The sequence below is a fragment of the Aquila chrysaetos genome, chromosome 9, assembly GCF_900496995.4.
Source record: "Aquila chrysaetos chrysaetos chromosome 9, bAquChr1.4, whole genome shotgun sequence".
Classification (NCBI taxonomy): domain Eukaryota; kingdom Metazoa; phylum Chordata; class Aves; order Accipitriformes; family Accipitridae; genus Aquila; species Aquila chrysaetos.
The window spans coordinates 23,074,643-23,101,614 of NC_044012.1; the positions used below are offsets into that span (position 1 = coordinate 23,074,643).

Below are 26,972 nucleotides of genomic sequence, written 5' to 3' on the forward strand. Positions count from 1 at the left end.
CTGTTGAGGAGGGCAAGTGAGAGCAGCTGGGTGGGTGACTGGCAGCCAGCTATGGTTAACCTGCCCCCCCCATTGCAGGTGGTGTAACCCCACAGCTGAAGGCTGTGCTTCCCCAGCTGTTTTCTGCCAGCCCCAGTGCTGTCCCCTGTCTACATGCAGAAATGTATCTGGAAAGTCACCACTCCTGCCTGGCAGTGTCACCAAGGAGGCAGGCCATGCCAGAAGCTGCTCTGTGAAGCAGGGTGCAGCTCCATGAACTGCAGTTTGCTCTGCAGAGGTCAGCCTGCTACTGTTGTGTGCTGGCATCCCATGTCACGATCCAAAGCTGCAAGATCCAAGTGGTGACTCTGTAAGTAATCCTCTGCATGTTCAACACACCCGTGCAGTTTCTGCTGCTCTGCTCCTGGTGCGAGCCATGGTGCACGGTGCCACTTGGCTTTCCACCTGCGGTTTCGTACAGGCGGTTGCTGCACAGAGCTGGTCTGCACTGCGCTCCCTTGTGTTCCTCAAGTAGGGAGATGATAAAAGCAAAATTCTTGTAGATGATTTTACTGCTTACAGTGAACCTAAAGCACCCCAGGAATGAGGTCAGCCACAGCAAAGGACTTCAGGTGCAAAGGACCGTGACTTTGTAAAACAACTCAGAAGCTGGGAAAGAATGACACCTGTCACACCAGTTTCGGAAGGATGGATATGGATATCGAACTTTGCGTGTTTTTCATCAGTGTGCTCTTCAGTGTTTTTCCAGGGGGTCAGTCTGACACACTAGTCTAGTGCAGTTTCCTTTTATATAGCTAGTCTGTAATTCCCAAGGTAAGATATGATGCTTATTTAATTTCTAAGAAAAATTAATAATTTTATTTTTTCCCCCTAATTCTTAGCATCTCTGTCTTGAACTTGAAAACCTTGAGCCTTTAAATTGATTAATTTGACTTAGACTTGAGACTTCAAATTGATTAATTACATTTCCAGATGTCTGTGAAGACGGGATGGCTCAAGGCTGCTGCTTTGCAGTCTCAAACAGGATAGAGAGAGGCTGAGCATGGTCAGCACGTCCAGTTGGGGTAAGTCAAAGCTCAGCGCAAACATCATCTCACTGCTGGCTCTTCCGATGCTCCCGGGGCGGGACAGTCTGTGCAGGCTCTAATTGCACTGGTGCAGCCAGCTTGGTGGTCACACAGGATGCCTGCCACCCTCTAGTTTCTCCCCATCCTAAGCCTGTCCTAAATCCCACTGCCAAGTATGAATCCTTGTCTCTGGATTAAGCTGTGTGCACAGCAGAGTTTCCTAAAACTACAGCCAAATGGTGCAGTTAATAAGGACTCCTGGAAATCCAACCCAGCTCTTGGCAGCAACGCTTGCAAGTTAAACAGGTTTTGCACAAAACTGAAGGAAATTATGACCAATTTAGTTAAAATCTCTTTGGCAGGCAATACCAATACAAAGGTCAGTCATTTTTCAAGGTGTTTTTGTTTTTTTCTTTTTTAAAAAGTAATTCCATTAATACAACAAAGGGGATTTTTTTGCAATATTCAAAAGGAAACAGCTTTGTTGTTTGAACAAACATAATGCAAAACTTGTACTTTAAAAAATATATTTTCTGTCATTATGGGACTGTTCAAGTGTGTCCTTGAGGCTTTGCACGCCAGAGTTTGAAAATTTTGATCTGAAGTAGTAATGAAGTTTCCAACTCCTTTTCCCTCTGTTGCTAAACCATGGTGAGAACCCTCTTTTCCTAAGGAGAGAACGGAGAGAATTTCCCAGGAAGAAGCCACTGGTTCTTCTTTCCTTCCATTGTATTGCTTCCTCCTGCAGCCATGCTAGGAGGACACACATCTGCAACCAGCTTCCTCAGCTGCCAGGTTCCTGACCTGAACAGCTTCCAGCTGAAGGCAGGAGATGATGGGGCTTTGATGGTTGGGAATTTTGTGAGAGGGAGAGGTAAGACTCCCCATCTGGTCTTTCTCTTCTGTTGAGACGTGTTCAGCATCTAGTTGCAGTGAAGTCAGGGTTAACTAAATTCAAGACTTTTAGGGACACCTTGTTAGAGTCCTAACAATGTAACTGGAAGGGCGAAAGAAAGAGACACCTGGCCCTGTAAACAGCCATTAACTCATAGGGATCTAAAGTCCTCGGGGTGAAGCAAAATGAATGATTCCTGCTCTCTGTAGCCCACTGCTTTCTCTTACATCCCCATTAGGGGCTTTTTTGAAAAGCTTTGCAAATTTGATGTTCATCTACCAAACACTTTCTTGGTGTTTAAGTTCCCTGTCCTCTTTAGATATACTGAATTTTGCCATAGTTCCTTTCAGAATACTCCTGCAGTTAGGACATTTGGTTTATAGCTAGATGATGTGTCTCCCTGTTCACTAAAATACAGTTCCTTTCCTGGTATTTTGTGATTTGTGTTGGAAGTGCCCGGCACCAAATTCAGTATTCAAAGCAGAAATCTCAGGGGCATCCTACCTCTGGGTGGTACTTCCTCTGTCGCGCAGGCTGTGATGCCTTTCCAGTTTACAAATGCAGTCAGTTTTTGCAAATGCTCGCAAAAATTGTGGGGTTTTTTAGGAAGACAATTTCTGATTTCAGCTTTCTCCTTTCTACTTTTCAAACTATGTTGTGAGAAGAACGGGTTTTGCTTCTTGGGTTTGCTCCGCTTACTTGGCAATTGAGGCACAACCATAACAGAGCTGTTTTCTTACGGGGTTTTTGTTTCAAGAACCCTTATTCCCCTCCCTGGAGAGGGCTATATGCTGGATAGAGAGCACACCAATGAATAGGAAAGATTAATTGATGCCAGTGGTTGGCAAGGCAGTTACCAAAATGCATGCGGTGTCTTCTTTGAAGCAAGGAACGGATTTCAGTGTTTCTGTGCTTGGATTACTTCTCCAGCTCAGAGTTTGGTTAAACCTACTCATGGAGCAGCACTCGAATTTCTTTTGAAGTGACTTCATAGTGGACAACAGCAGGTACACCAAGATAAAAGTCTTGGGGACAGACACGATAGCAAACCCAGCGTGGGCCGAACTCGCCTCTCATGTGCACACTCACTGTGCTGATGGCACTTTCTTTACTTTGCAAATGTGTCTTTGAAACCTTGCCTTTGAGCCAAAGAACCGTAAGGCCCAAGGGCTAAAGCAGCCATGTCACAGCCTGGAGTTTGATGACGGCTTCTCAGGTTCTAGCAATGGCTGCTGGAGTGTAGTTGTTTCGTTACCAAGCAGAGAGCCCAACACCGTGCGGTGCCCCAGTGCTGTGGGGGTGTCAAGCCTCTGTCTGGGGATCAGGCAACCTCCTGCTGCAAGTCTCGCTGAGCTGAAATGATTCTGTGGAGGCTGCAAAATTGTATTGGAGTGCTTTGCTGCTTAAGTTGAAAGTGCTTCTGATAGTTCTAGCTAGCCTATCCTCTCAACTGTTAGTTGTATACAGGTTGTATGTTGTATACAGGTTGTATGTTGATACAGGTGTATCTCTGTATGCATGGGAGGAAGTATTTAGTGTAGTAACTCTGACTGACAGCTTGGTATCAAAACCTGCAGATAAAACAGTTCATTTATTCTTAATACTGGAAGTCTGCTTACTCTCCTTCAAAGCCTGCCGTGCTTCCCTCCCTGGGTGAGGGCCCGACTCGTCTCACATCTCCAGCAAGCAGTCTCTCAAGTGCGGTTTCCACAGGCACAACTTCCTGGCCTGGCTGTTCTCTTTGGACCTGGTAAGCCAGGCCAATGTAGGTATCTAGCGTCTGATCATCAATATCAGGATCGATTGTGCAGAAGGCGCCCTTCAGGTCATCTGCCTTCACCTCTCTGTTCAAAAACAACTCGGTCACTGCTATGCTGTAGTATGTGAAAAGAATATTTACTTATTTGTGCCACAATGAGAATCCATGTTGCTTGAAATACAGAGCAGAGATGTCTTTTGATATTGTTATCTCTGCCTCTACTAGTATCCCTTTGTTTTTTAAATACACATGTAATAAAGGCTGGTAAGTACTAAATTTCAAACTGAACAGAAGTGAGGAAATGTTAGACTTGTGATAACCTGGGAAGACCTTAAATTCACTCTGTTGTGCACTGTGATATCCTTTGTTACAGAACTACATTTTCCTTTGCTAATTCAGTGCCCATGTTGGACAGTACTTAACTTCATGGGCATATACCCACCTTCGGTGTTCTCAGTGCTCAGTGCATAGCACCAGGCTTTTTCTCTATGCAGTGACCGCCTCTTGTTTTGAGGTGGAATTATTTCTCAGGTTTGCACCTTTAAATCTGCAGTTGTCAGTCCTGTTTGCTCTTCCCACTCCTCAGAACCAATCTCTGAGGATGAACAGAATTTTACTGCTATATTTGGAGAGCTGAGGAACATTGAGACATGAGACTTCAGGTACTGAAGGGGATTATTGGTACAACCAATCTTCTCTATTCACTGTCTGCCATATCCAGGTCCTTTGTGTCAGGAACTGACACTGTTCAGTGTTTCGCAGAGCAGGGCTCAGCCAGGTTTTGCTATTTACTGCAATATTCACAGCAGGGGCCCTCTGTAGTGCAGGGGGACACTGCGCTGGCCACACACTCCTGTGTCCACAGCGGGTTCCCTTTGCACACGCTGTCCTGATCTACTGTCCCCATCAGCCCCTTCCCTCCAGACTTACATTACATCTCCCAGCTTGCTCTTCAGCTGTTTCAGATATTCCTGCTTCTCCCTGACATACTGGCTCCTCAGCTTTGCGACAAAAGGTTCAGTGTTCCCTTCCTCATCCTGAAAGAAATTACAGGTGTGTTAGCACTGAATATGTGTTCCAGTCTGGATAGGAGCTGCCCTCTGGTATGTATTAAAATAACTCAGCTCTCCTAGAAATGGAATTTCCATGTGAAAAGTGGAAATAAAGAGCAAGAATGTGGAAAAACTCCTATCCAGAAAAGGCACAAGCTTGCATTGCCATTGTTTGCAGATGGCCTTCAGGTGTTAGAGCTTGTGGCAGGCACTGCAACTTTGTTAGTCTGATAAAACTAACTTAATCCCTAAATTAGGCTTAATCTGAATCAAAAGGAAAACTTAAGTAACATCAGCTTACTTCTTTGAATAAGGATATGTAGTCAATGAGGTCTTCAGTGCTGTCCAGCTTGTACCTGCTTGCATCAACTAGTTCTTGGATTGACTCTTTCCTTTTCAGGGGAAAAGCTTCCCTCAGAGCCAGGCTGTATGGAGAGAGGCAATACGGGCAGAAGTGTGCATGCTGTTACAGTATGAGCACTTAACGACTGCCAGCATGGCTGGCTGTCTTTTTAGGCTACCAGTGTGTGCACGTATTCCATGGGCCAGATCTTCAAAAATTCATTGCTTTCATTTTTTGAGAAGCACGTGCACCTTCAGACACCAAAAGAAGGGCAAAGCTTTCAGCAGAGCTTAGGACTCAGGTGAATGTTGGATGCTGAGCCATGTGGGAAACTCTGAATGCAACAGTGAGCATGGGTTAGCTGGTAGCCCAGACCAAATTGGTTAGCATGTCTGTACCAGAACCATGTTCCCAGCTAAGTGCTGGAAATGGCTGCTGCTTCTCTTCTCTGCTATGGCCCAAAGCAATGCTGTATTTAGGGTTTCAGTTAAGAAGGCACAGCTGATTGATGAACTGGGAGAAGATTAACAAACCTTGCACCTGTAGCAAAATTCACAGAAGTGCTTTGTGACCTATCATAGGAGCTTGTGGGAGCACTGTGTAGGGTCCCGTGTCCCCTCAGGGAGCATGGCAGGGTGCAGGGGCTGCCAGCCTGTCCCACTGCGTGTGTGAAGCACCCCATGTCTGCTCTCAGGCCTCTTCAGTTGCACTACTCAAAACTTGCAGTATTCACATTATTCTAAACCTAATGCAGACATTAACGAGTATATACTTGCTAGAGCTGTCCGCATAGGAAATTAAAAGAGAGAAAAACGTCCTCCCCTGGCTGCACTGGCAGATAAGCAAAGCAGACAGACTCAGCATATCACAACATCTCATGTGAGCCAGACATGGGCAGAGCTCGGTGGGCAACAGTCAGCCTCTTGCCTGAACTGCTTGCTGCTCAGGGATCCGCTGTTTGAGCTGTCACAGGCAGCCAGCTCCTTTTGCAGGTTGGAAATCAGCTGATTCTGGCCGTGGTACTGCTGTTCGCCCACCTGTGAAACAGGGAAGGTTCACAGGTCAGTAACAGTCCCATCTGTCCCTTGGACTACCTTCAAGAGGGAAGCAAAACTGCAAAAGGATTGTGCTTGCTCTAAAGCAACTTTTACCTGAGCAGCTTTTAGCAATTTATAAATAATTAAGCAAGCAACACAGTGGCTTCTTGTTGAACAACTTCCTTAAACTGTTAAACCCTCAGTTGCAGACGCACACCCTGGATCCCCCAAAATGGCGACCACCTCCCTGCCCAGATGGTGGCACTTAGTCCCAGCCACTTTTCCACTTCCAAGCAAGACATAAGTAGGGCAAGTATAAGAGGACTTGGGGGGGGGGGGTGTGGGGGGGGTGTGGGGGGGGGTTGTTGTAGGAGATGGAAAGATGTGGCTATGTAGCTAGAGCTCTCCAGCTCCGACACAGTGCTGGGGAGCGGGGAGCAAAGCTGCCAGGGCCTGCACCGTCCTGCAGTTCAGAGATTGTGTCCTGATCTTCACAAACACTGCACAGGGGCAGACCATGAGCTGTTTCAGGAAAGACCTACTGAGGCAAAAAGGCCTGTAAGTCTTGCAAACAGAAGCCTCTCATCAGAGAGAACAGATACAATGTGACTAATGTGTTTGAAAGAAATGGGGTCTTCTAGAAGCTCTGCTGGGAGCAGTAAGAGCCTGCCATGTCTTGCATGGACAGGATTCCCTTCTTTAGTGCGTGTCAGTGTTTACTTTTATTCTCCTGAGAAGGTGCAGCTTCCCAGGGCGAGGAATGGGAGATGAAGCTGCTTTGCAGAGGAATACTTCCCTTGCCTGTGGCCTGTCACACAGGGATGTCTGGGCAGAGGGTGGCATTGGGTTGCAGGTTGCCTACCTTCCCGGTGAGTATGTTGTAGAATGAGCTCAGGACAGGGTTTGATCGACAGAGTCGCATGTTCTCGTAGAGGGTGTAAGACCATTCCATGGCAGCGGCATCTCCATACTTCTTCTGGAGGTAGCTGAGAAAGAACTCGGGAAGACTGGATCGCTTCCCTGTCTGAGGGATAACAAGTGAGTATCTCCCATAAGCAGCAGAACTAAATCAGATCTGCCCATTTGATTCTAGGTGTTTGTGTACAGATGTCTGTCTTTTGGGCATCTCACACGGTGCTAACACAGTGCTAGGGCTGGCTGGAGTCTTCCCCGTTATTAGGTCATTCAAAATGTTTCTCCCAGGTTTGTTCTCTAAATGTGGGTAAGTTCACAGACTTGCTACCTGTGAGGCAATCTGTCAGATTTAGATGAGCTTGGCTCACGGATTGAGAAATGGAAGCAGTTATTGGAGAAAAGTAGAGCCAGGCAGTGATTGCAGCGACCCTATTTCCCTGGGAAACCAAGCTGAAAGTAAAAGACAGCTGGCATAGAAAACAGTAAGCTGTTTAGGGCCAGTCTCAAAGATGTTTCTAGGCTTCTAGCTCAAAAGAAGAAACCTGTAAAGTGACTCTGTCTCTCCCAAGGCAGCTCTCATATGACTGAGGCACAGTAACAGGGCTTGTCCAGTATCTGGGGAGATGGTGTCATACTTGTCCCTATCATGGGAAGAACTAAACAGCCACTTTTATTCTCTTTTTGAGTCTTGTATTGCCCCAGACAGGCAACTCATACCTGCCTCGGCAAAGGACACATACCTCACCCCTTGGCCTCCAGTTGTCACTCCGAAACCACCCTTCTTTGCCCACAAAGAAGGGGAAATTCTTTGGGTTTTGTGTAACAAAACCAAACTACTTTTATATTGATAAATGAATTAACGTATATTATATTTTTTGCCTCTGCTCCTCATTTTTCCTGCAGTGCCACTTGTTCCTGTCTTGCATGGGCACAAACACTATGGAGCTTAATAATGGATTGGCATGGGTTAAAATCAACCCCAGCAAAAAACCCTGGCCATGTTTTGGCCGCACAGATGTCGCCAAAGTTTCCACCACCTAAGAACAGACGTTGCGTACTCATGATGGCATGGCGGTCTACAGAGACCATCACACCCCAGAATAGCAGCAGTCAATGTAGCTGAGGTCTCGGACTCATGAGTGTGGCTGATTTAGCTCAGGGTGACTGCAGTGGTTCCTCCCTTGGGCACCCTGCCTTGTGGAGGAGTTTTCACTGACAGCTCAGCTGCTCTTGCAACAGCTGCTGGACCACTGCAGTTTATGGCCCTGGACATCAAAGCAACCAGTGCTGACTTCTGGTTTCCTGAATGTCTCTGAATTCGCAGCATCCTGGGAGCAGGAGCTGCAGAAGAAGCCTCTTAGGCCTGGGATGGAGCTATTCCAGTTATCCACATGACACTGTCCTAATTCATGAGTCAGATCCCTGGGGAGCCCTGCCAGGCACAGGGTTACTGCCAGCTGAGGCGGTTTGTTCTTACAATGTTTTATGCAGCTCGATACAGATGAAGCACTAGGCAGGACATGGGTGAGACCCTGGCTTCCCAAACTGGACTGACTGTCATAGCAAAAGCTGTTTGTGGAGAAGGAAAATGGGACAAACCTGCTGTTCTAGTGCAATTTTCTCCTTCCAGACATCCTTTAGAATGCTCACCACATCCTTCTTAGTCAGCTTTTTGTTCTTGACTTCACCTTCATGCCTCAGGTACACAGGAACTTTGTCACCTTTGCCCTAAGTAATGGAAAAGAAACAGATCTAGGTAAGGCCTTCGCCTCACTGGCAGTGATGCAGCACCAAAGCCATGTTGTCAGCATCTAAAGCCATTTTAATGAGTCATTTGTGCGAGTCTCATTCCCAGTACTGTAAAACACATCTGTCAGCACCTCTGCAGTGTGCCTCAACTGCTCCAGCGTGGACCTGCTTAAGTTGGGGCCCATGTTAGCCACATTGCCTGTTCCCTACAGTTACACTACTTAAAACTTAGTTCACGAGTGATGTTGGTTGATGCCCTCCCTGCTGTGTCCAGGCAGCTGTGAGCATACCTGATGACTAGTGTAATATATTTGCAGTCAATAAGTTGTTTGTTACAGCAGAGCGATGTTAAAGCCCTTTGTGTTGTACTAGAAACTCTGTGGTCACCTTGGGGCTTTCAGCTGGAACTATAGCTGCAGTGGAGGGTGTGGGACCTTCTCTCAGCAGCAGTGAGCTGACAAACCTGTCCTTAGACAAAACGGGACTGTGTTGAGAGGTTCTGCCCAGCAAGAATAGAAGAGGAAAGATCTTCCTTGGAAATGGCTTCCAGGAATAGCAGGGCAAACAGTTCAAGCTTTTGGAAAGGCTGAGGAAAAGATGTTGAAGGACCAAAGAAATGTTACTTTGTCCCTGAGAAAACCTTTGGATGCAGTTATGCTTGTTATGATGTGAAGAATCCTTGTAACATTTCCTTGTCCCTGTATCATTTCCTGATTCTCCCACGTGCTGGGGTGCAGTGCAATGGGGCAGTGTGAGTTGAATTAACTTCCTGATGCCACAAAAAGGAGTCATTCCCTACTATGTAGTCTTGCTACTTACTCTTAGTCATTCTAGTGCTTTGTCTGAGTTCATCTCATCAGCAGAGAACTAATCTGGGGAAAAAAGTACTACTCTGCTGGATACTTCCCTGTTGCAGCCAGTAGCAGGGGGTAGGGACAGGGGAGAAGGACAATGCTTTTCAGCAGCAGGAAGCTGTTAATTTGTCTCAGCCCTATAGTGCAGCATTAGTAAGGGGCTCTAGCCCGCGAGTAATACCTGCATGTCTGATGATTCATGTGGCATCTTTGTAAAGTGTAGCTACTTCAGCATGCTTACTCTCAGTTTCAGCTTTTCTATTGCACCTGAATTTTCTTAGCTTTAAACTTTTTGGTGGTTACACTGATGGGAAGGTGAATATTGAAGACACCAGCCACAAAACCAATTCTCCCACCTTCCTAATGGATATTTATTACCAATTAATCTCAGTAGAAACAAGCAGAGACGAAAGCTTGCACATACCCATCCAGGGAAGACATTTATCTCTTTTAGCACTCCTGTTCCTATTTCTTCCAGAAGCACATCCACTAGCTGACCGCTGCTCTTCCCCTCAGCCAGACAGCCCCACCGGTCAGCTCCACCAGGAATCACCTCTGCAAAAGCAAAAAGATGCTGAGCTCCTAGAAGAGGAGAATGTGCCCACACATACTGGTTTTGTGTGAATCCCACTAGGAGCCTTACAATTGATACAGATCTCTAGACGTCTAGTTTGTCTCCTAAGATGTCTAAGGCAAAATGGAATATATCCTGCAAGCTCCTCTCAGGCCACTCCTAAAAGCCTAGGAGAAAACAGGGCATTGCAGGTAAGAAATGCACCGTAGCAAAGTGTTTAAAGATGAGCTGCCTTAAGCAAACCACTACTGAATACATTTGGCACCTGAACACTTTGGCCAGTTTGGCCGGGGTGTGTAGTTGCGCTGAACTCGCTGGAGTTCAGTGCAGAAGTTGTCTCGCTCTTCTGCAGTCTCTCTGTGGATTTCCAGCAGTGTTTCATATTCCTTATGGAGCTGATCAAAATCCTTCTGCAGAGTCTTCATCTAAAGGATATAGAAAGGAGGATTGTAACAAAATAACCAGAGTAACAGAAATTTTCTGTTGTTGTCAGACAGCTCAGGTGGGCAGTGTAGTCCACAGGCTTACTGGAGAGGTGTCCCTGGTTAATTGCTTCTAGATCAGAAGAAAAAGAAATAATTTATTAAATTTTATTGTTACCATTTACAAAAACTTCTGACAAAACATGTCAATGACCCTTTTATACCTGTTTTTGTGTTTAAAAATAGATCTTAATCTGCTAGGAGAGAGCAGGAGAAACATAGGCTTCTGTTCTAGAAATTTTTACATGCATTCCCTTCAGATCCTTTACTTTATTTAGAAAGTGTTTCTTTTTTATATGATTTATCTTTGTTCTACTAGTACAAAGGTACATTGTGATTCAGAGCTCTAGTCTGGGTTTTGAGGGCTATGTCTGTATTTATTATGCCATGATATAGGGACATGAACAGTGGATCAAGCTGTGCTGATGGTCAGGGCTGGAATGGAGCTGCCAATGGAGCTGCTAACGGAGCTGCCAATGGCCCAAATGTAGCTTGAACAGCCCAGGATTGCTCTTCTGAAGCACAAAAGCAGGTAGTGCTTTTTTGCCTTGATGGAGGTTTTCATCCATCCCTCTTGACAGCTGTGCACTAACTATGTGGTGGGATTCAACGCGTTTTCTTTTTCATCCTCCTCCTAGAGATCAAGTTACTGCCCCTGTGCCACTGCGGGGTTGGAAGCAGACCCCATCGTAGCCACTGGTCTGTGTTGTCCCTTTGCTGTCCTGCATGTGACATGGCATTGCTCCTGTGCATCTCCAGTGCAAGCTAAGCAGTCAAACATTTATTCTGAAAAGGCAGCAAACGGATGCAACATGAGGAACCTAGTCCAGTTCTTTCACAGCTGGAAAATGCCTTGGTCAGCCTCATAGCTGGGTTGATGACCTTGCAGTTCCAGTAGGCTAAAGAAGCCATTTAATACTACTGGAAAAGGCAAAAACCCAGCTAGATGGATAAGCATTTGTAGGCCAGCAGTAGTCTCAGTCAGCTGTGGTTTGGACAAAACTGTGCAATGTATGTGAGGTGAACCTAGTTCATTTATTTATATATATGATGACTTCAGACAGTAGTTCCCAAGCTGTAATCTGTGGGCTCTTGGTGGTCTGTGGGCCATTATTGCTTTTATGGTGTTAACTCATTTAAACCTAATGTTAAGGGTTTGTGATGGTATACTGTTCAGGCAGTCTGTGATTCCAATAGATAGGGAGCTTTGGGGATTAGAAGACTGGCTTTTCATGTATTTCATGTACAAAGAACAAAGAAATGCCCTTATGTGAGCTCTAGGTTTACTGAGTCCCTATCCCAACCCGAATACTGAAGCATCATGTTATGTTTGTATTTATGTGGTATAGCTTGAAAATTAGGAGCTTATGCTCACCTCCTGAAGTAAATCAGAGTATTTTTTCTCCAGTGATTCAAAATCTCTCCTGGGCACAACATCTTCATAGTCTGCTATCATGGTGTTCAGCTTCACCTGGGCTTTTGTGAGGTCCTGCCGAGCTACCTTTAATGCCAAAGTTAACTTCACCACATCTTCACCCTTGATGTCTTTAAACAACAGCCATTGATGAAAGCTCATGACAGCAAAATTGTAGTTGTAGTTTTCCAAATTGTCTATTGAGTGCTTAGACCGCATAACCCTACAAAGTGTCAGCAAAAGCTGAATGGGCATAGACTGTAAAGAACTGCACGTCTAGGAGTATATTGCAGTGTTCACGTTCCCACCCCTGTCTTGCCTCCTCTCCCGTGCACGCATACATATTCAAAGGCTCAGGCTTGGTTTCAATTAATAGAAAGGATCACAGATGGGGGGAGGCTTATGCAGATGCAATGGCTACAGCCAGCAAGTGAGAAGCAGTAGCACTGTGGGTGCCTGTAACCCAGCTGTGGATCAACAGAGATCATGTACTGAAAAAGTCCCTACCACCATGAGTAACCTCTGTGCCAGGTATTTGCGACACCTGAATTTCAGCAGTTTTGTCCATCCTTGTGGACAGGCACAACGCTGCCAGCTGCCAGTTGGCACTGGAGTCAGAAACATAAGGAACCTTTGCATTGGGCAGCTCCTGCCTTCAATTTACCTGTTGTGCTAAGCAAAAGCGTATGGGAATACAAGCAATGACTTACGGAATCAGATCAGACTAGTAGGTACATCCCTGCCTATTCCCTTTCCTACCTGTTTATGGACTTTTTGGCCATGAATTTGTCTAACTTCTTTTAAGAATCAAAGCATATCTGAAGATATTTCAGAGATACTCTGAATTTTTACTGCAATGCTGCACCCATGGGTGTGCATTTGGGTGTCTGTGCAGGACAGGTTCTTACAGAGATCTGCTCTCTCTACCTTGGACTTGGTGACGCGTCATGTCCAGCTGTTCATTATGCATATCATTCAGTTTTGCTAGAAGCAGTTTGCGGGCACTGTACTCATTGAGATAGCGAGCATACTCCTCAGCCACGCTCGTCTGCAGATGCTCCACCTGCAGGAAACAGAGGCTTGAATTGATCATGAGCACGGCATCAGTGGGAACTCTTGGACTGGTTTGGTGGGTCTAGAGCAGAAACTAAGGAGCAGAGAGTGGGATAAGGGAAGCAAAGTGCGGAAAAACTGGAGCAGGAGAGTGGGCAAGTGATAATGCTGTAGAAAGGGATGGGCCAGATAGAAATATGATGGGTTCAAACCTGGAAGTAGTGTCCAAAAGGGTACTCCTTCTGAGTTTTAGCCTTCTAGAGAGTGAATTATATAGATTTCATGATCTAAGTTACACCATTTAAGATGAATGATACATATTTAAAGATACTAAGGGTACAATGTTGTAAAAGAGTGCATGTACTTTTACATAAGAACTTAAAACATTAGTACGAGGAAGATATTTATTTCCTCCCCCTTTCAAATGCAACACTGGAAGAGCCAGATGGGACAAGAGATACAAGTGAAGACTTCTGACGGTGGCAGCACAGCCTGTCCCAAGGGAACAGGATATTCTCTGGAGTTGGCCAAGATCCAGCATCACTACTGTACCAGACGTTCAGTGCCTGCTCCAGAACTTCTACTTGCACCAAAGGATGAGAGGCTGGGAGGTAAGAGATCAGATGTATAAAATGCATCCAACTGCAGTTGGGAGATGTCGGACTCATCATTGTATAATCTACCTGAGTCTGAAGAGAATTCTTTTCTTCCTTCATGTTGTCAATGAACTTTAACAAACGTTGTTTCTCTTCCTTTAACATATTTATTTTATCTTTCTCCTTTTCCTGCAGTGCCAGTATCTGCCGGGTGCACTCCTCGGAGACAGTTGTGACCATAGCCTTCAGGGGCTCTAGGGCACAAATTGTCTTCTTTTGATGAGCTAAAGAAAGCAGAGGTGGGGTCTCACAATGAGCAACAAAGCCTGAATTTTACTCACCTGGGCTGTTGCATATTCAACACCAAAACAGTGCTGGTGGGAAAGGGGACTGAACATGGAGCTTTTACTGCTTGGCCTGGTGAGTGCCTAAGGACTGGGAGTAGTACCTTTTGGGATTATATCCCATTGTTTATGCAGCTGTGCGTATGAACTTCATAAGGATTTCTGATTTCAGCTCATGCTATTTATCCTGGTTTGGAAAACAAAGGATGAACAGGATTTTATTTTGTTTTCTTGAGTACTTAAGGTTTTGATAAGATAGAATGAGCACTGATGGTTTTGTCATATTTCACTAGGTGGGAAGGTGTCACCATTTAAGCACAGGCAGCATGTGGGGCTAAAGACAGCTGGAAATTAGCAATATACCCTCTTTTGTGAAGGCACATTCTTCATGAACTTCCATCTGCTTTCTCGTCTCCAAATGCATGGTCTCATGCAACCTTTTGCATACAAATTTGTTGTCTACCCACTCTCCCCTCTTTTTAGGTATGCCTTGACCTCTCTTCTTTTGCTTTTCTCTTCACTACATCTAGTAAAGAACTTGTGCTTTTCTTGGCTTTCTCTGCTGTAACGTGTGCTTTTCACTTTCAGCTATTTCCCCTTTGACTTGAAAATTTTTCTTCAAGAGATTTACCTGAGGAACCTAGTGACAGTACTTCACTTGGCTCCCACATCCTACTTACAGTTACAGGGTAGAATTTCATCTGATGCCACCTCCTTGGTGTGGAGGCTTGTTTTTATGACTAGATGGAATTCCACCAGGAGAATAAAATGATCAAAGACAGGATATGGTGTGATTCAAATGAGGCTGTGAGCAAGCTTCATTTTGTTTGTGAATAACTGCATTATTCGGCCATCAAAACTGTTCACTCCCTCTCCTGAACAGAAGGATAGAAATGCTGATGGATGATGAATAATCTGACTTGGAGGTTTTTTTCCTCCTCAATAAAACCTGGTATTAGTATTTATGTACAAACACTCCGCAAGAGATTTTGCATTTTAAAAGTTAAAACGCATACATAATTCTAAGAACAGGAACTACTTTTCTCATTATACTTGGGTGTGAATTTCCTTCCCACGCTATAACTGTACCAAAGGGTTTGCAAAACTCTTTCACTATGGTCTTTGTATCAGGACAAGAGATGGCAAAAATTAGAGCATTAGCACAGGGATTCTGCCACTGTGCTGTTTGGTTGTTCAGTGTGAGCTAAGAAGACCACGTTAAAACTTCAGCAAACCTGCTTCGAGGCGTAGTTTGAGTGTTTTGCAACTGACTCCTGACCACAAGCAAACCCCTTTAAATTAAGCGCAACAGTATTTTTAATCGTAGCTGCCTAGTATGTCACAAGTTAGAGCACAACTCGTTGGCTGCCAAAGTGATTATTTTGTAGTGTGGACACTGGCCAGCGCCATCTGAGAACATCAGCTCTCTGATGACCTCTCATAACTCTCCCCATGCCAAGAAAGGACAGACATTTTCCCACTTGGAAAGAATTCAGGCTGTGGTGCAGATCATTGCACATACAGAATTGCTGGATGGACCCAGAAGTCTTAGCGTCACAAAGGAGTGAATGTGAAGGCCCTGTGGACATAGCAACCTGAGTATTATTTTAATCAAGAAATGGATTTAGCCGTGGATAACATCACCATGAAGACCTACCCTGTCATTCAGCTTTGTCTTAGAGGAGCTCCCAGCAATACAACCTTTATCCTGGACCAAGCTAACAACTGTAGGGATTTGATGGCTCTCTCTTCCACGATGATATTTTCCAAATTCTGCTTAGTACCTTCACATTCATGTGGATTTACTCCAGAAACAATGCCATAACACCTCAGTGCTGGCTCAGCACAACCTTAACACCCAAAGGAGCTACAGCTACAGTTGTACGTCCAGTTCTGGCAGAAGACAAATAGTTGCAAGCAGCCAGTACGGGCTGCATGCCCCTGTACCCATCAGAGGCAGCTGCCTTCTCTGGTCCGCGTGCTCATCTATGCACGTGCTAGCTACTTCAAACATCGTGCTGCCAAAACGATGCAGCCAAATATATAGTGTAAGCAGAACAGTTTTAGGAAAACATTTAATAATATATTTTTTGTTGTTGGTGGTGGTTTTTTAAACCAGATTATTCTGACTGAACTGGGAATATGTTGTAATGCTAGCAGATTTAAGGGGAGAACCTGCCCCAGCAGTGGGTGCAGTAGTGAGCACCTTAAATGTTCATATAGGCTAAGCTAGTACAGGATGTATGACTAAGGCAGAAAAAAAGAGTAAGAAAAGCTGCTAAATACAAAGGTAAGAGCCAGTTGGCTGAGAAATACAATGCTCTGGTGTAAAGGAGGTTTAGTTTCAGTTTCAAAGGGAGCTGAAATGCTACAGACAGAGCATGCGTGTTAGGTGGAGTGATGAGACATCTCTCTAAGCAAACTGTCCCATTTATCAGCTCCAAAGCCGCACCTTAAGACTCCAAGCACTGTAGTGAGGGACTATAAACAGAATATAAAATTCTGATGTTAGGAGCCCTCAGAATGGCCACCTCTCACAAATTTTAAAGAAGTTGGTTTTGTTAAGGACAGACATAATTTAAGAATAAAGATAAATATTTAGGAGTGCAGTTCTACAAATCAGTAAATTTCCTTCCTTTTCGCTTTCTTTTGTACTCTTTCTGCTCTCAGACACTTGCTTTTGTCTCTTGCTTAGCACAGACACTTTCTTGAGCAATTCAACTCACTAAACCCATAGGAAACTTTGCAGCTCTTGGTCTTTGTTTTTCCTGCTGGGTGAGCTGACGGAGGTCATGGATATGTCCAGCGAGTGGCAGAGCTGGTGCTTTCTAAGCAGTGGGAGTGCACCATCAGGACTTGGGATGTGGGACCATCTTGTTTCCGTGGCCATGAGTTGTTGGGTTAGATTAGATCACTGCTTCCTTGGCCAGGCAGGTAAGCTGTTGTCTGTGCTAGGCAGGGAGAAAGAGGCCTGGAAATCACTTTCTGATAACTCTATCCAATACCCTTAGCTAAAAGGGGATGGATGTCATGCAGGTCTCATTAGCAAGGTAAAATCTGTAATTAGGACAATGAGTCCTCAATATACAGAAAGGTAGGTGGGAGGATCCCAATCCCAATTTAAAAAAAAAAAAAAAAATTTGCTTTATTCTTAGAGCTTCAAGTATGCTTGCTACCATGTCATATTGGTTCACTGGCATTCAGCTGATTTTCAAAAATAAGGCTATCATAAAAGATACGTTTTGCTCTGAAGTCTCCAGAGACTTCAAAGAAAAAATCCAAGCAATATGGAGGAGTCAGTAAATAAATGCTTAAAAAAAAAAAAGCTTCAGAAAGCAATACAATATCAGCTACAGCATGGACACCAGTAATCTCTCTGGGAGCTGAAGCAAAGAAATGTCTACTAAAGAGTTCTGGAAAGAATGTGATTAAAAAAAAAATGTTTTTATATGTGATGAAAATTTACTTATTCACCTGGTTGAAAGATACTGTGCAAAGAAAGATTTTTGTCTATAATGAGGGATTATGATTAGATGTAACAGGTACTGGGATAGACAACATACATCCTTTAAGACACTGTCCCAGTAAAAAACTTTTGACTTTTGATAGCTGCTCAGTGCCCAGCGTGAAATGAGCTCCTGGTTACAGTCTATTTCTAGCCCACTGTGATTGTTTACAAACTACTGGTATCACTGTGGCATCTGAATGCCAAGCAAGGTTTAAAGCACACTAAGAATGGCCAGGGAACAGTCAGTTCAGTTCTCTGCCCTGCCTTGCTTCAGGAGTAATTCAAGCTTCAAGTTACCAGAGCAAGTGCATCCAGATATATTAGTATGATACACTCCACTATAAATGTGATTGTCCCAGAAAAACCTTGAGACTCTGCTGTTGCCTGAACTGTGTATGTGATAAGATTTAAAAAATCTAACAATCTTAAATCTAAATCTAAAAATCTAAAATATTATACGAAAAAACCCTCCAGCAACTTCTTCTTATGTATGAAGGAAATAGACCTAACTGACCAGAAAGATGGTTTTACCAGTTGACATCTATTGAGGCTGTTCATCCTGTGTATGTATCTAACACAACTAAGCTCTGTAAGAACATGTCTCCATTAGTGTTTTCTCCCCACAGGTCAAAGTCCAAAAGCTTACCCAAAGTAACTTCATATTCATTCTTTATAGCTGACAGCAAGGGCTTGTAGGTCTTGAAGTTGTCTATGAAGAATTCAAAAATCTCTCTGTAGGGCTGAAAGAAGAAAAAGAGCTTGAGAAAACATTCAGTGACACATTTTTCAGAATTCAGAGATAGCTGTTTTGTCCAACACGAATGGCATCTAATGACAGTGAGAATAAGTATAAAAATACTGCTACCATATTTTATTTTGTCTTTCCATCTTTGGTTCACCATCCCAAATACATCATATGAAGGTGGAGTTCTCTCCCCTGTTGATAGGCACCACAGCAAGTTGGAGAGCAAACGAAGATTTTAGCAGCCAAAGAGAAGTTTTGATCAAGTCTGTCAGGGCACAGCTCCAAAATATGATACTGTTCAGATGGAGCTGCCTAGAACTCAAGGATGTAACAATACAGATGTTGAAGATATGTAACAAGATCATATTGCTGCTTTTGTTGCCTATTTTGCTAAGTTAAATGGCACTCTTGGCAGGGCAGAGAGAGTCTCTCTGCAGATGTCCTTCTCAACAGAATAAAACTTGTTCAGAGAGGACAGTCAAACTCCCATGGTGTATCTGGGCCATGGGAAGACTTCAGTAGCAATAAGGAAAGTTTTCTCTGAGTACCTTGCTATTAAATACAATTAAACATGTTATGTAAGATAGTAAAAATATTTTCAAAGCAGAAACACATTTATGAAACCTCTGTTTTCTCTTGCCATTAGACACTCTTCGTTTCCCTCGAGTCTCTTCCATCTACCACTTTCCCCATCACTACATGATTCCCTTGGGAATGAGAATTTGCATTAATTTGTGCAGAGAAAATTGAATCCAAACTTCCCACAGTCTGCATAAATGCTCTAATTGCAGGATATTACAAAAACAGGAGTACCCACTCTTACTCTATCTGTGTTTTGAATTAAAGTGGTGGTTCTCAATGTCTCCATGAGGTGTGTCCTCAAACACTCACAACAAACCCCCCAGGATCAGACCCATTAGAAGCTGCAAACTTGGGGGATCCTGACTGGGCTCAGACAAGAGCTAGATGAGGAAGCCCCTCCTTGTCACATGCAGAAACCTAACTTGAGAAATGAGAGGTTTTGCAGTGAAAATTTGGGAACCTACACACTTGCTGCTTTATGGGTTTACACAGGAATGTTCAGGAGTTTAGTGACTAAATTCTGTTTCACATCCATTTTAGATTACCATGTCTTTTTGAAGACTTGGGCTTTGATTTGAAAATGGGAACAGTTATAGGAGACGCAGAGTACACAAGAAGATGTGAACAACCCAACAGCATATAAACCCAACAACATATAAACCCAACAACATATAAACCCAACAACATATAAACCCAACATGCAAACAACAACCCAACATATAAATGAACTGCTTTCTGCGCAAGTTCTCTAACATGAGCTGCAAACCCACTTATCCGATACCGCTGTAGGTGCCTACTCTTCTCATCTACTTTTTCCTTTGGATGGCAAATTTAAGTAATCTATCTCAGCACTTAGTTGCAAGTCAAGAGACCCTTGTATCAGACCTGTAACTTCAGTTCCTGGGAGTTCTTTTTAGTCAGATCGAGAGACTGCAGCTCTTTCCTTAAGTAGGACTCTAGTTGTTCCAAGTACCGTGGCTTTGGAACGGTGAGAAGGGCCTGTTTATTGCTGCAGAGACACAGGAAAAGAATGGACGCATGGACTTAGGTGTGTCATATACATAAGAATGAACTCATAATAAATCAGCTCAAGGATCTTGGTTTTCTTCCTACTGCCCATTGCTTCACAGCAGGACTTTTTTTTTTTTTTTTTTATGTAGTACATATATATTCTCTCAGGTAAGGGAAAATTCTATAGCATACAATGGACAATTTAAAATTCCCTGATGGAGCAGGAGGCTATTCAAGACACCATGCTATTACTACTCCTCAGTTTAAGAACTTCATAATGGTTTTTAGTATAAAAAGCCAGGTGAGTGGGTTTTCTGTATCAGAAGAGGATAAATACTAATTACATTATTCGAAATGGATCAAGGAAAACAGCTGTTTGAAAAGAGAACTGATAATATACTATGTTTCAGGAGGTTCTAGGCTAAGTGTCCCTTTGCTGGATGTTATCATGCACATTTCATATTAAAACCAGCTAGAACTAAAAGCCCAACTACCCTTATTATATCATCCACAACTGTGTCCTGCAGTCTGCCGGAGCCCTGAGTGCACCAACAGGCTCTGCAACCTCTTCCCCCACGCCTGGGGGTTTGGGTGCCTATGCTTAAGCGGAGCTGGGACCCCACAGGGTGACAGCAAGGAAACCACAGAACTTGAAAAAGAATAGCAGAGCGAGTCCCTTGATGGTAGCCAGGGTCATCCATAGTTTAGTGATGTCAGGCAAGTCTGCAGTGATGAGGAAGGTCCGATGTTAAGTCAGCAGGCTAGGGTCAGCGAGGTACAAGACACATGGCTACACCATAGCTCCAGCAAGAACCAAAGGTGAATGAGCCTGAGTGAAGGCTTCTCACATCTCTTTCTCACACAGCTCTTTTCACAGCACCTGGTCCCAGGTTGTCCAGCTGTGCCGTATCAAAACCGGTCTTGAGCCCAGGCACCCAAGTGCCTAGGACTGGAGAAGAGCTTGCAGAGCCTGTTGGTGCACTCGGAGCCCTGGCAGGATCCTATATAATGGCGGTCAATGAATCATTAAATGATAGCATTTTAGGATGATGTTTATACTAAGCATGACTCACTATTATGTAAATACTTAACATCTCCTATAGAGCTACTAGTCAGAACCAACAACGTCTTCTCTGTTATGCTGAACTGCTGTGGGGTAACCCAACATCTTTGTTCTCACTAACACTGGAAGAGGTTCTGCTCTGTAAAGCCTTGTTTTCAAAAACTGCTTCCAGCAATCCTGGTGACTTAGCCAGTAGTACAGGCTGAGCTTACCTAGACTGTCTCTCCTCTGGGGCGCAGCAGGGTTTGTGATTCTTTAAGACTGTCTGTCCGGATGCAAATGCAGGCCATGTGGACCAATGGCCTCTAGCAGAAAGCTGAAAAGATTGAAAGGAGAGAATCCCTTTGCTGTATCTGAGCACTGCAAACTCACAACAAAGAGCCAAAATCCAGAATTGATACAACTGCCTATGAAAGACAAGGGCCGTATTCTTCTCAGCCAGGACTGACCACACTTAAAAACCAGGTAAACTTTTTTTTGTTCTTTGAAGAAATTGTCTTCCCAGACTAGTACCATTTGTTAAACACCTTTGAACAATCTCCTGGTAGCTACTGTTCATGCTGCCTAGATTACGTGATTGTGGGAAGGTGTTCACATCTTTGGGTGAAAAATGGTTTCTTGGTCTATACTAGGACCACTGGAAAATAAAGCATCATACAAACAATCAGAATTTTGCATTAATCCAGATGAAACCCAAAATAACAGGTTTCACTTAGGTCTTGTTTCCACTAGGGAGTTTTGTACCGGGGTGTGTCCCTCACAGTAAAGGCACACTGAACTAGGGTAACTCATATAGATTATGAGTTTGAAATGCAGGCTGGTGACCCTACACAAAACAGCTGACTTTGCATCAGCGTAGAATGTAGTGAAGGTAAGGTCTGAGGAACAGTAAAAAGAATGCAATGAATTAATTTTCCTTCAGAAGCAGCAAGCTCTTCTGAAAGCAAAATCTTGTTAAGAGCCTGTTCATCTCTATCTTGGAACTTTCGTGGTGTTTTTTGGGGGGAAAAAAAGCCAGCTATGCTGGATTGCTCTACTTTATCTTCATTATTACAACCAAATAATTAGTATGTGATTGTCCAATACAAATCCCTCCCTACTCTGTAAAATTTACAAAAAGTTAATCATGGGCAAACAGCAGGGTTTGACTTTCAACACCCAAACTTCAGACTCACCAAGCCTTGAAACAGTTAAATGTAAAGCCTCAGAAGTTTAAATGTCCTAATTTCAGTGGAAGAAGCAGGAAGATTACATTGGAGAAACGGTAAGATTCAATTTACTGAGAGTTGAAAATCTTTTGTACAATGAGGAAAGTGCTTACAGAATGTCCCAGCTCTAGTGACAAAATAATACTTTAATTTCTTGTGCTAATGTAGTGCATACAGCTTGTCAGAAGTGGCACATTCCTGAAATAGAACCAAAATGCTAATGAAAAAAACCTCCAAAAAGAAATAATATATGAGTTTATAGACCTTAACCTCCCATTAGTCTGTTGGTATACATGTTCCTGAAATTTATTTTCTCATAATTTAGATATAGATTTTTCCCATGCTAGTTTATTTTTATTAAGACTGATACATACTAGGGAGCAGATGTTCCTGCAGGATGCTCTTAGCCTATGATTAAAAAGCATGTGGTTTCTTTTTTTTTTTTTTTAAACTTCATGGGTCAAATTCTGGCTTCAGTATTTGGCATGTATGTCCACTCATAAAGTTGCAGCCAAGAACAACATTTATATTCCTCTCCTCTTTCTTCCACCCTTAAAAATGCAGTAATTAATTCACAAAGATGACACCTGAATCTGAAATTCAAGAGTTAGCAGCAACATGTAGATTTTCTCTATCTATATATTAAAGAAAGATTAAAATGATTAGAACTTGCTTGACTTCCTAATAGTTTGGGATGGTCCATGGGCTTCCAGCAAGATTCAAAGTTGACCAAGTTAGCTAAAGTTTGGATGTTGCACTGGAATTCTTCAACTCACCGGAGTCTTCTGTTTCTTGGACAGGATGTATTTCAGACTGTTGATACGTGTTTGGCAACCTGGAATCTCAGAGGAAGATTCAGGAGCAGTCCTGTGCAATGGCAAGAAAGCAACTTATCAAAATATACAGAATTAATTAAATATGCAGTGGAGATTGAGAGTCTGACCCATGTGTACCTAAGGTAAGCACCTAATTTTGTGCCTGATGCATGAAACATCCAATAGGATAACGTACAGGGAGGGACTGATGGAGAGATTTGATAACTGGCACAACATTTGGTACTTTCCTCACTGTCCCAAGGAGAGCAACCGGGCTGAACCCTGCAGCTGGGTGAGCCTGAATGAATTGTCTTCTGAAGAGGAGAGATTTGAAACAGCATTAGAAAACCTGTTACCCATGGGTCAAGAACTGGGATTTGGGGAGCCAAAAGTGCCTGCAAAGCCAGTAGTGCCACGGCACAGATGGCCTGATAGCCAGTAGAACCAGAAAACCACGGAACAAATAGAACCAGGAACTCTCTTTCCTAGACGAGAAGCTGGCATGTATAGGTGAAAGGCCTTTCAAGAAGTAAACATAGAGTTGCATGTGTTTTTTAAGGGAAAATTAGGGTGGCCGTGATATGATAAAGCAATCCAGAGATCACAGTGAATTTGCAGGCGCTGCAGTGGCACAACATAACCATGGACTCTGCTTGATATCTGAGAATTGCCTTCAACTGCCAGCATAGTTTCACACTCGGGTGGCAGGTAGCTGTTATACCTTAAGCAGATCGAAGTCTCTAACCATCCGCTTTCCAGGAGAGGTGTGCATAGGGTGAGCTGGACTAGCTCTCGGAGGAGTCCACCAAGGGCCAGCACAGCGCTGGGGTCGGAGATCGTATCTAGTGGGCTGTTGGATCTCCCACCCTGGCGTATAAAATGGCTGCAGCTCTATGAAATGTGGCAACAGCTCAGCACTGCTGAAAGGGGAGGTCCTGTTTCTCCCCCACCACAACAGGCTCCTGATGCCTAGGTAGCATTAGCTCTACTGTATGCTGGACAACTCTCTGAGCTGTTTTAGTTTGCCAATCCAGGGAAAACCTGCAGTTACCCAGTTTAGGCTGACTAAAAACATAACATGCAAGTTCACCCCTCAGTGGGGGAGTGATTCTGCAGCTGGCAGCGAGGATGGAGCCGGAAACTGCAAGCAGTTGGGTCAGCTTGCCCATGAAACCATACCTTTGGGTGAGATTCCTTGAGATACCGTGAGTTGATCTAGCAGCTTACTGCTCTTGAAAAGCCATACCATCTCCTCCTCCTAGCCTTATCTTCCTGCTGTTTACCTTGTGCTGCTGCCAGCTCATCAGACCTCTTTATAAGCTGCTTTAAGGAATCACCTCAGCGGAAAACTAACCCAGTGTCATCTTTTAATTTTGCTTAGTGATCATAGACACATGGAAGACACTTCATTCTTGTGAGAAGATCGTACCTGGCACAACGTGCCTTCATGGCACAGTTCCACCGGCATGAGGAAGCTGTGGAAGTTTGTGCTGTGTGCCTGGCTACAGGGAGGTATGGAAAAGCAGCAGCAACTGGGAGCCATGCCCGAGAAGATCAACCTCTGCTGACCAGGCACACTCCAGGACCAAAGAGCGGGATGAAGTGGCCTATGGTCAGAATTGCAGAGTGTTTTGAAAGTCTCCAATATATAACAGACCATTAAACATATAGTAACTCATGGTTTAGCACTTTTCATGCATTTAAACAAAATAAGGTTCCTAGCTATGCAGAAATGCATCTTCTTATCCGCAGCTAAACTTGCAACCAGTACTTTGATACTCAAAGTACTGAGAACTCTCTGTTTCCTTTTGCTTTCATAAAAGCTGAGTGCACTTACCACTCAGGAGTATATGTCTCTTTTTTTCTTGCAGGGTAGGATCTTAAGATAATGGCAATCTTTACAGCCACATCAGTCAGCTAGGCAGTCAGTACGCTACCAGCCATGACAGCTTTTCACTTACCTGACAAAAGCAGGGTCTCCGACTACAAGATCCCACATTTGGAAACTGAAAGGTGTCTGTTCCATGGTGACCACATTAAGTGAAAAAAAGAAGCACCTGTGACTTTTCCCATGAGCAAAAATGAATGTTACTTGGACTGTGGTACGGACGGCCTGGATTTGTAACTGATGGCTTTTTCAGCATTGCGGAAGCTAGCAAAATTGAAGCAAGGAAAACTTGCTTGTTTGATGAAAGGTACTTCCTATGAGTGTAAAACATGCAATTTCAATATAATCAAAGTTGCTTTTCCTATATGTAAATTTTCTTGAATGGATGTAGACATTGCTGTGCATATTGGAGCTCTCAAACAAAAAAGGCAGTGATAGCATGCTTTGAGACTACCTGCATCATACAACTCTGAGATCTGAAGACAAAAACCTATCTGTGGGTATAAATTAGGCCTTCATTGTGCCGGAGGGAGGCTGAAGACATACAGAGAAAAGCAGGCTTGGCCACGAACAGTCCAGAATTTTCCTTTTGAGGCAGCCCAGGCACACGTCAGTGCCTCCACCAGGCCTTAATTACCCGGACCAGCCTCAGCCAAGACCCTCACCCATGCACCCTCTTGCCAGTTGGTTCAGGAGCTCCATTTAAGCTCAGGCCTGGGCCTTCACCCCCTGCCTGAGCTACTCTGTAGTTGTAACTGTCTTCAACCCTCTCTCCTGGATGTGCCTTGGACCTATGCTGTAGCCTTGTCTCCAGTCCTGTCTCTGAGCTGCTCACTTGGGACCCAATTCATCACTTGTCCTCGTCTAGGACTAGAGGTAAGGGCTGTTGGGGAGGGCCTTGCCTGGGCTGCAGTCACCTTTGGCAGCCATCTCACCCTCCCTCGGGGAGCAGCCCTGTGCTCTCAGAAGGCGAGGAAAGGACGGCCAGCAGAACAAAGACCCATGTGCTAGAAGACACCGTCTCCTTCCAGGAAAGGAAAAGAACGGAGACATCTCTGCTTTTATAACTATTCTGAACTATTCAGACTAACTCTGACTAACTAGAACAAGGTATCGATGGTAGAGGCGGATGCTTTGATAAAGGAATGGTATGGAAAACAACTAGTAAGGAGAGGCACTGCTTTCCAAACGATAAACTATAGCTAACTATAAACAGTAACAATGGCAAAGTAAATGCTACAGGAGTCACTCAATGAGTTCCTCGCTCTGCCGTGAGTGAGCGTGGCCCTTGCAACCGAAACGCTGCGTCCTGAAGCCCCACGAGCAGTTCTTGAAAGCCTTCCCCGCTGTTTATTTACACTTCCAGACAGGCTGGTGTGCTGAGCCGTGTCCCGCCGCCCCCGCTCTGCTGACGCCGGCTCTCGGCGGGCGGGGCGGGGTGACAGCGCCCGCGGCCTCCCAGCCGGTACGTGTGGCAGGGCCGGGGAGGCACCGCAGCCCCGCGGGAAGGGCTGGGCTCTGCTCGGCTCTCCCTGCCGGGCCCGCACCCCGGTACCTCCCTCCCTCCCTCCGGGCCGGCCCTTACCCGCCCGGCGGAGCGCGGCGCGCCGCCATGGCCCGCACCGCCCGCGATGTTTACACCCGTCGCCATGGAGACGCCCCTCCCCCCAGGACCTCATCGCGTGCCGCCATAGCTGACCCGGCAGTGCCTGACGCGCTGGTGCCGCTCCCCAGCCGCGGCAGCCCCGCCCCGGCCCAGCCCCGCCCCGACGGGAGGCGGGCTCTGCGGAGCGGCCGGGCCCGGGGCGAGGCCGCCGGAACGGTGCTGACCGCGGCCCTCGGCGGGGCGGCCGAAACCGGCCCCTGAGCGGAGGCGGCCGGCGGACGCCGGCAGGCGCGAGGCGGGACCTGGGTGTCACGCTGCCGCGGAGCACGCTGGGAACGGCAGTCCCACGGCTGGCGGCGCTCACCGGAGCCGGGCGGAGGGGGGGACACGTTTCCCGGCGTGCAGCGCGCCG

At 44.9% G+C, this 26,972-nt stretch overlaps 1 protein-coding gene and 1 long non-coding RNA gene across 9 annotated transcripts; one reads left to right on the forward strand and one right to left on the reverse strand.

Moving 5' to 3' along the window:
* Positions 1 to 21: 21 nt before the first annotated feature.
* On the forward strand, positions 22 to 24,744 carry LOC115346277. 2 transcript variants are annotated; one of them, XR_005933227.1, is made up of 6 exons: positions 22 to 349; positions 973 to 1,064; positions 13,634 to 13,805; positions 13,986 to 14,210; positions 23,052 to 23,209; positions 24,448 to 24,744. It is a non-coding gene; the product is annotated as an uncharacterized LOC115346277 (long non-coding RNA). The 2 variants fall into 2 exon arrangements; XR_003925087.2 differs by having other exon boundaries at positions 24 to 1,064.
* On the reverse strand, positions 1,455 to 26,761 carry TSNAXIP1 (translin associated factor X interacting protein 1). Of its 7 annotated transcripts, none has more exons than XR_003925084.2 (17): positions 26,540 to 26,761; positions 23,028 to 23,118; positions 21,256 to 21,359; positions 19,855 to 19,978; positions 18,289 to 18,382; positions 13,878 to 14,074; positions 13,069 to 13,204; positions 12,103 to 12,272; positions 10,511 to 10,670; positions 10,096 to 10,226; positions 8,668 to 8,796; positions 7,016 to 7,177; positions 6,044 to 6,153; positions 5,075 to 5,198; positions 4,652 to 4,758; positions 3,461 to 3,806; positions 1,455 to 3,421 (listed from the first exon to the last, which is right to left on the reverse strand). XR_003925084.2 is itself a non-coding variant. In XM_030026147.1 (16 exons), the coding sequence occupies exons 1-16, from the start codon at positions 25,090 to 25,092 to the stop codon at positions 3,578 to 3,580; spliced, it is 2,133 nt and encodes a 710-aa protein (XP_029882007.1). In that variant the 5' UTR covers positions 25,093 to 25,131; the 3' UTR covers positions 1,455 to 3,577. The 7 variants fall into 7 exon arrangements, 3 of the variants coding, with proteins under 3 accessions (XP_029882007.1, XP_040982153.1, XP_029882009.1); XR_003925083.1 differs by lacking the exon at positions 26,540 to 26,761 and adding an exon at positions 25,028 to 25,131; XM_030026147.1 differs by lacking the exon at positions 26,540 to 26,761 and adding an exon at positions 25,028 to 25,131 and having other exon boundaries at positions 1,455 to 3,806.
* Between the last annotated feature and the right edge of the window lie 211 nt (positions 26,762 to 26,972).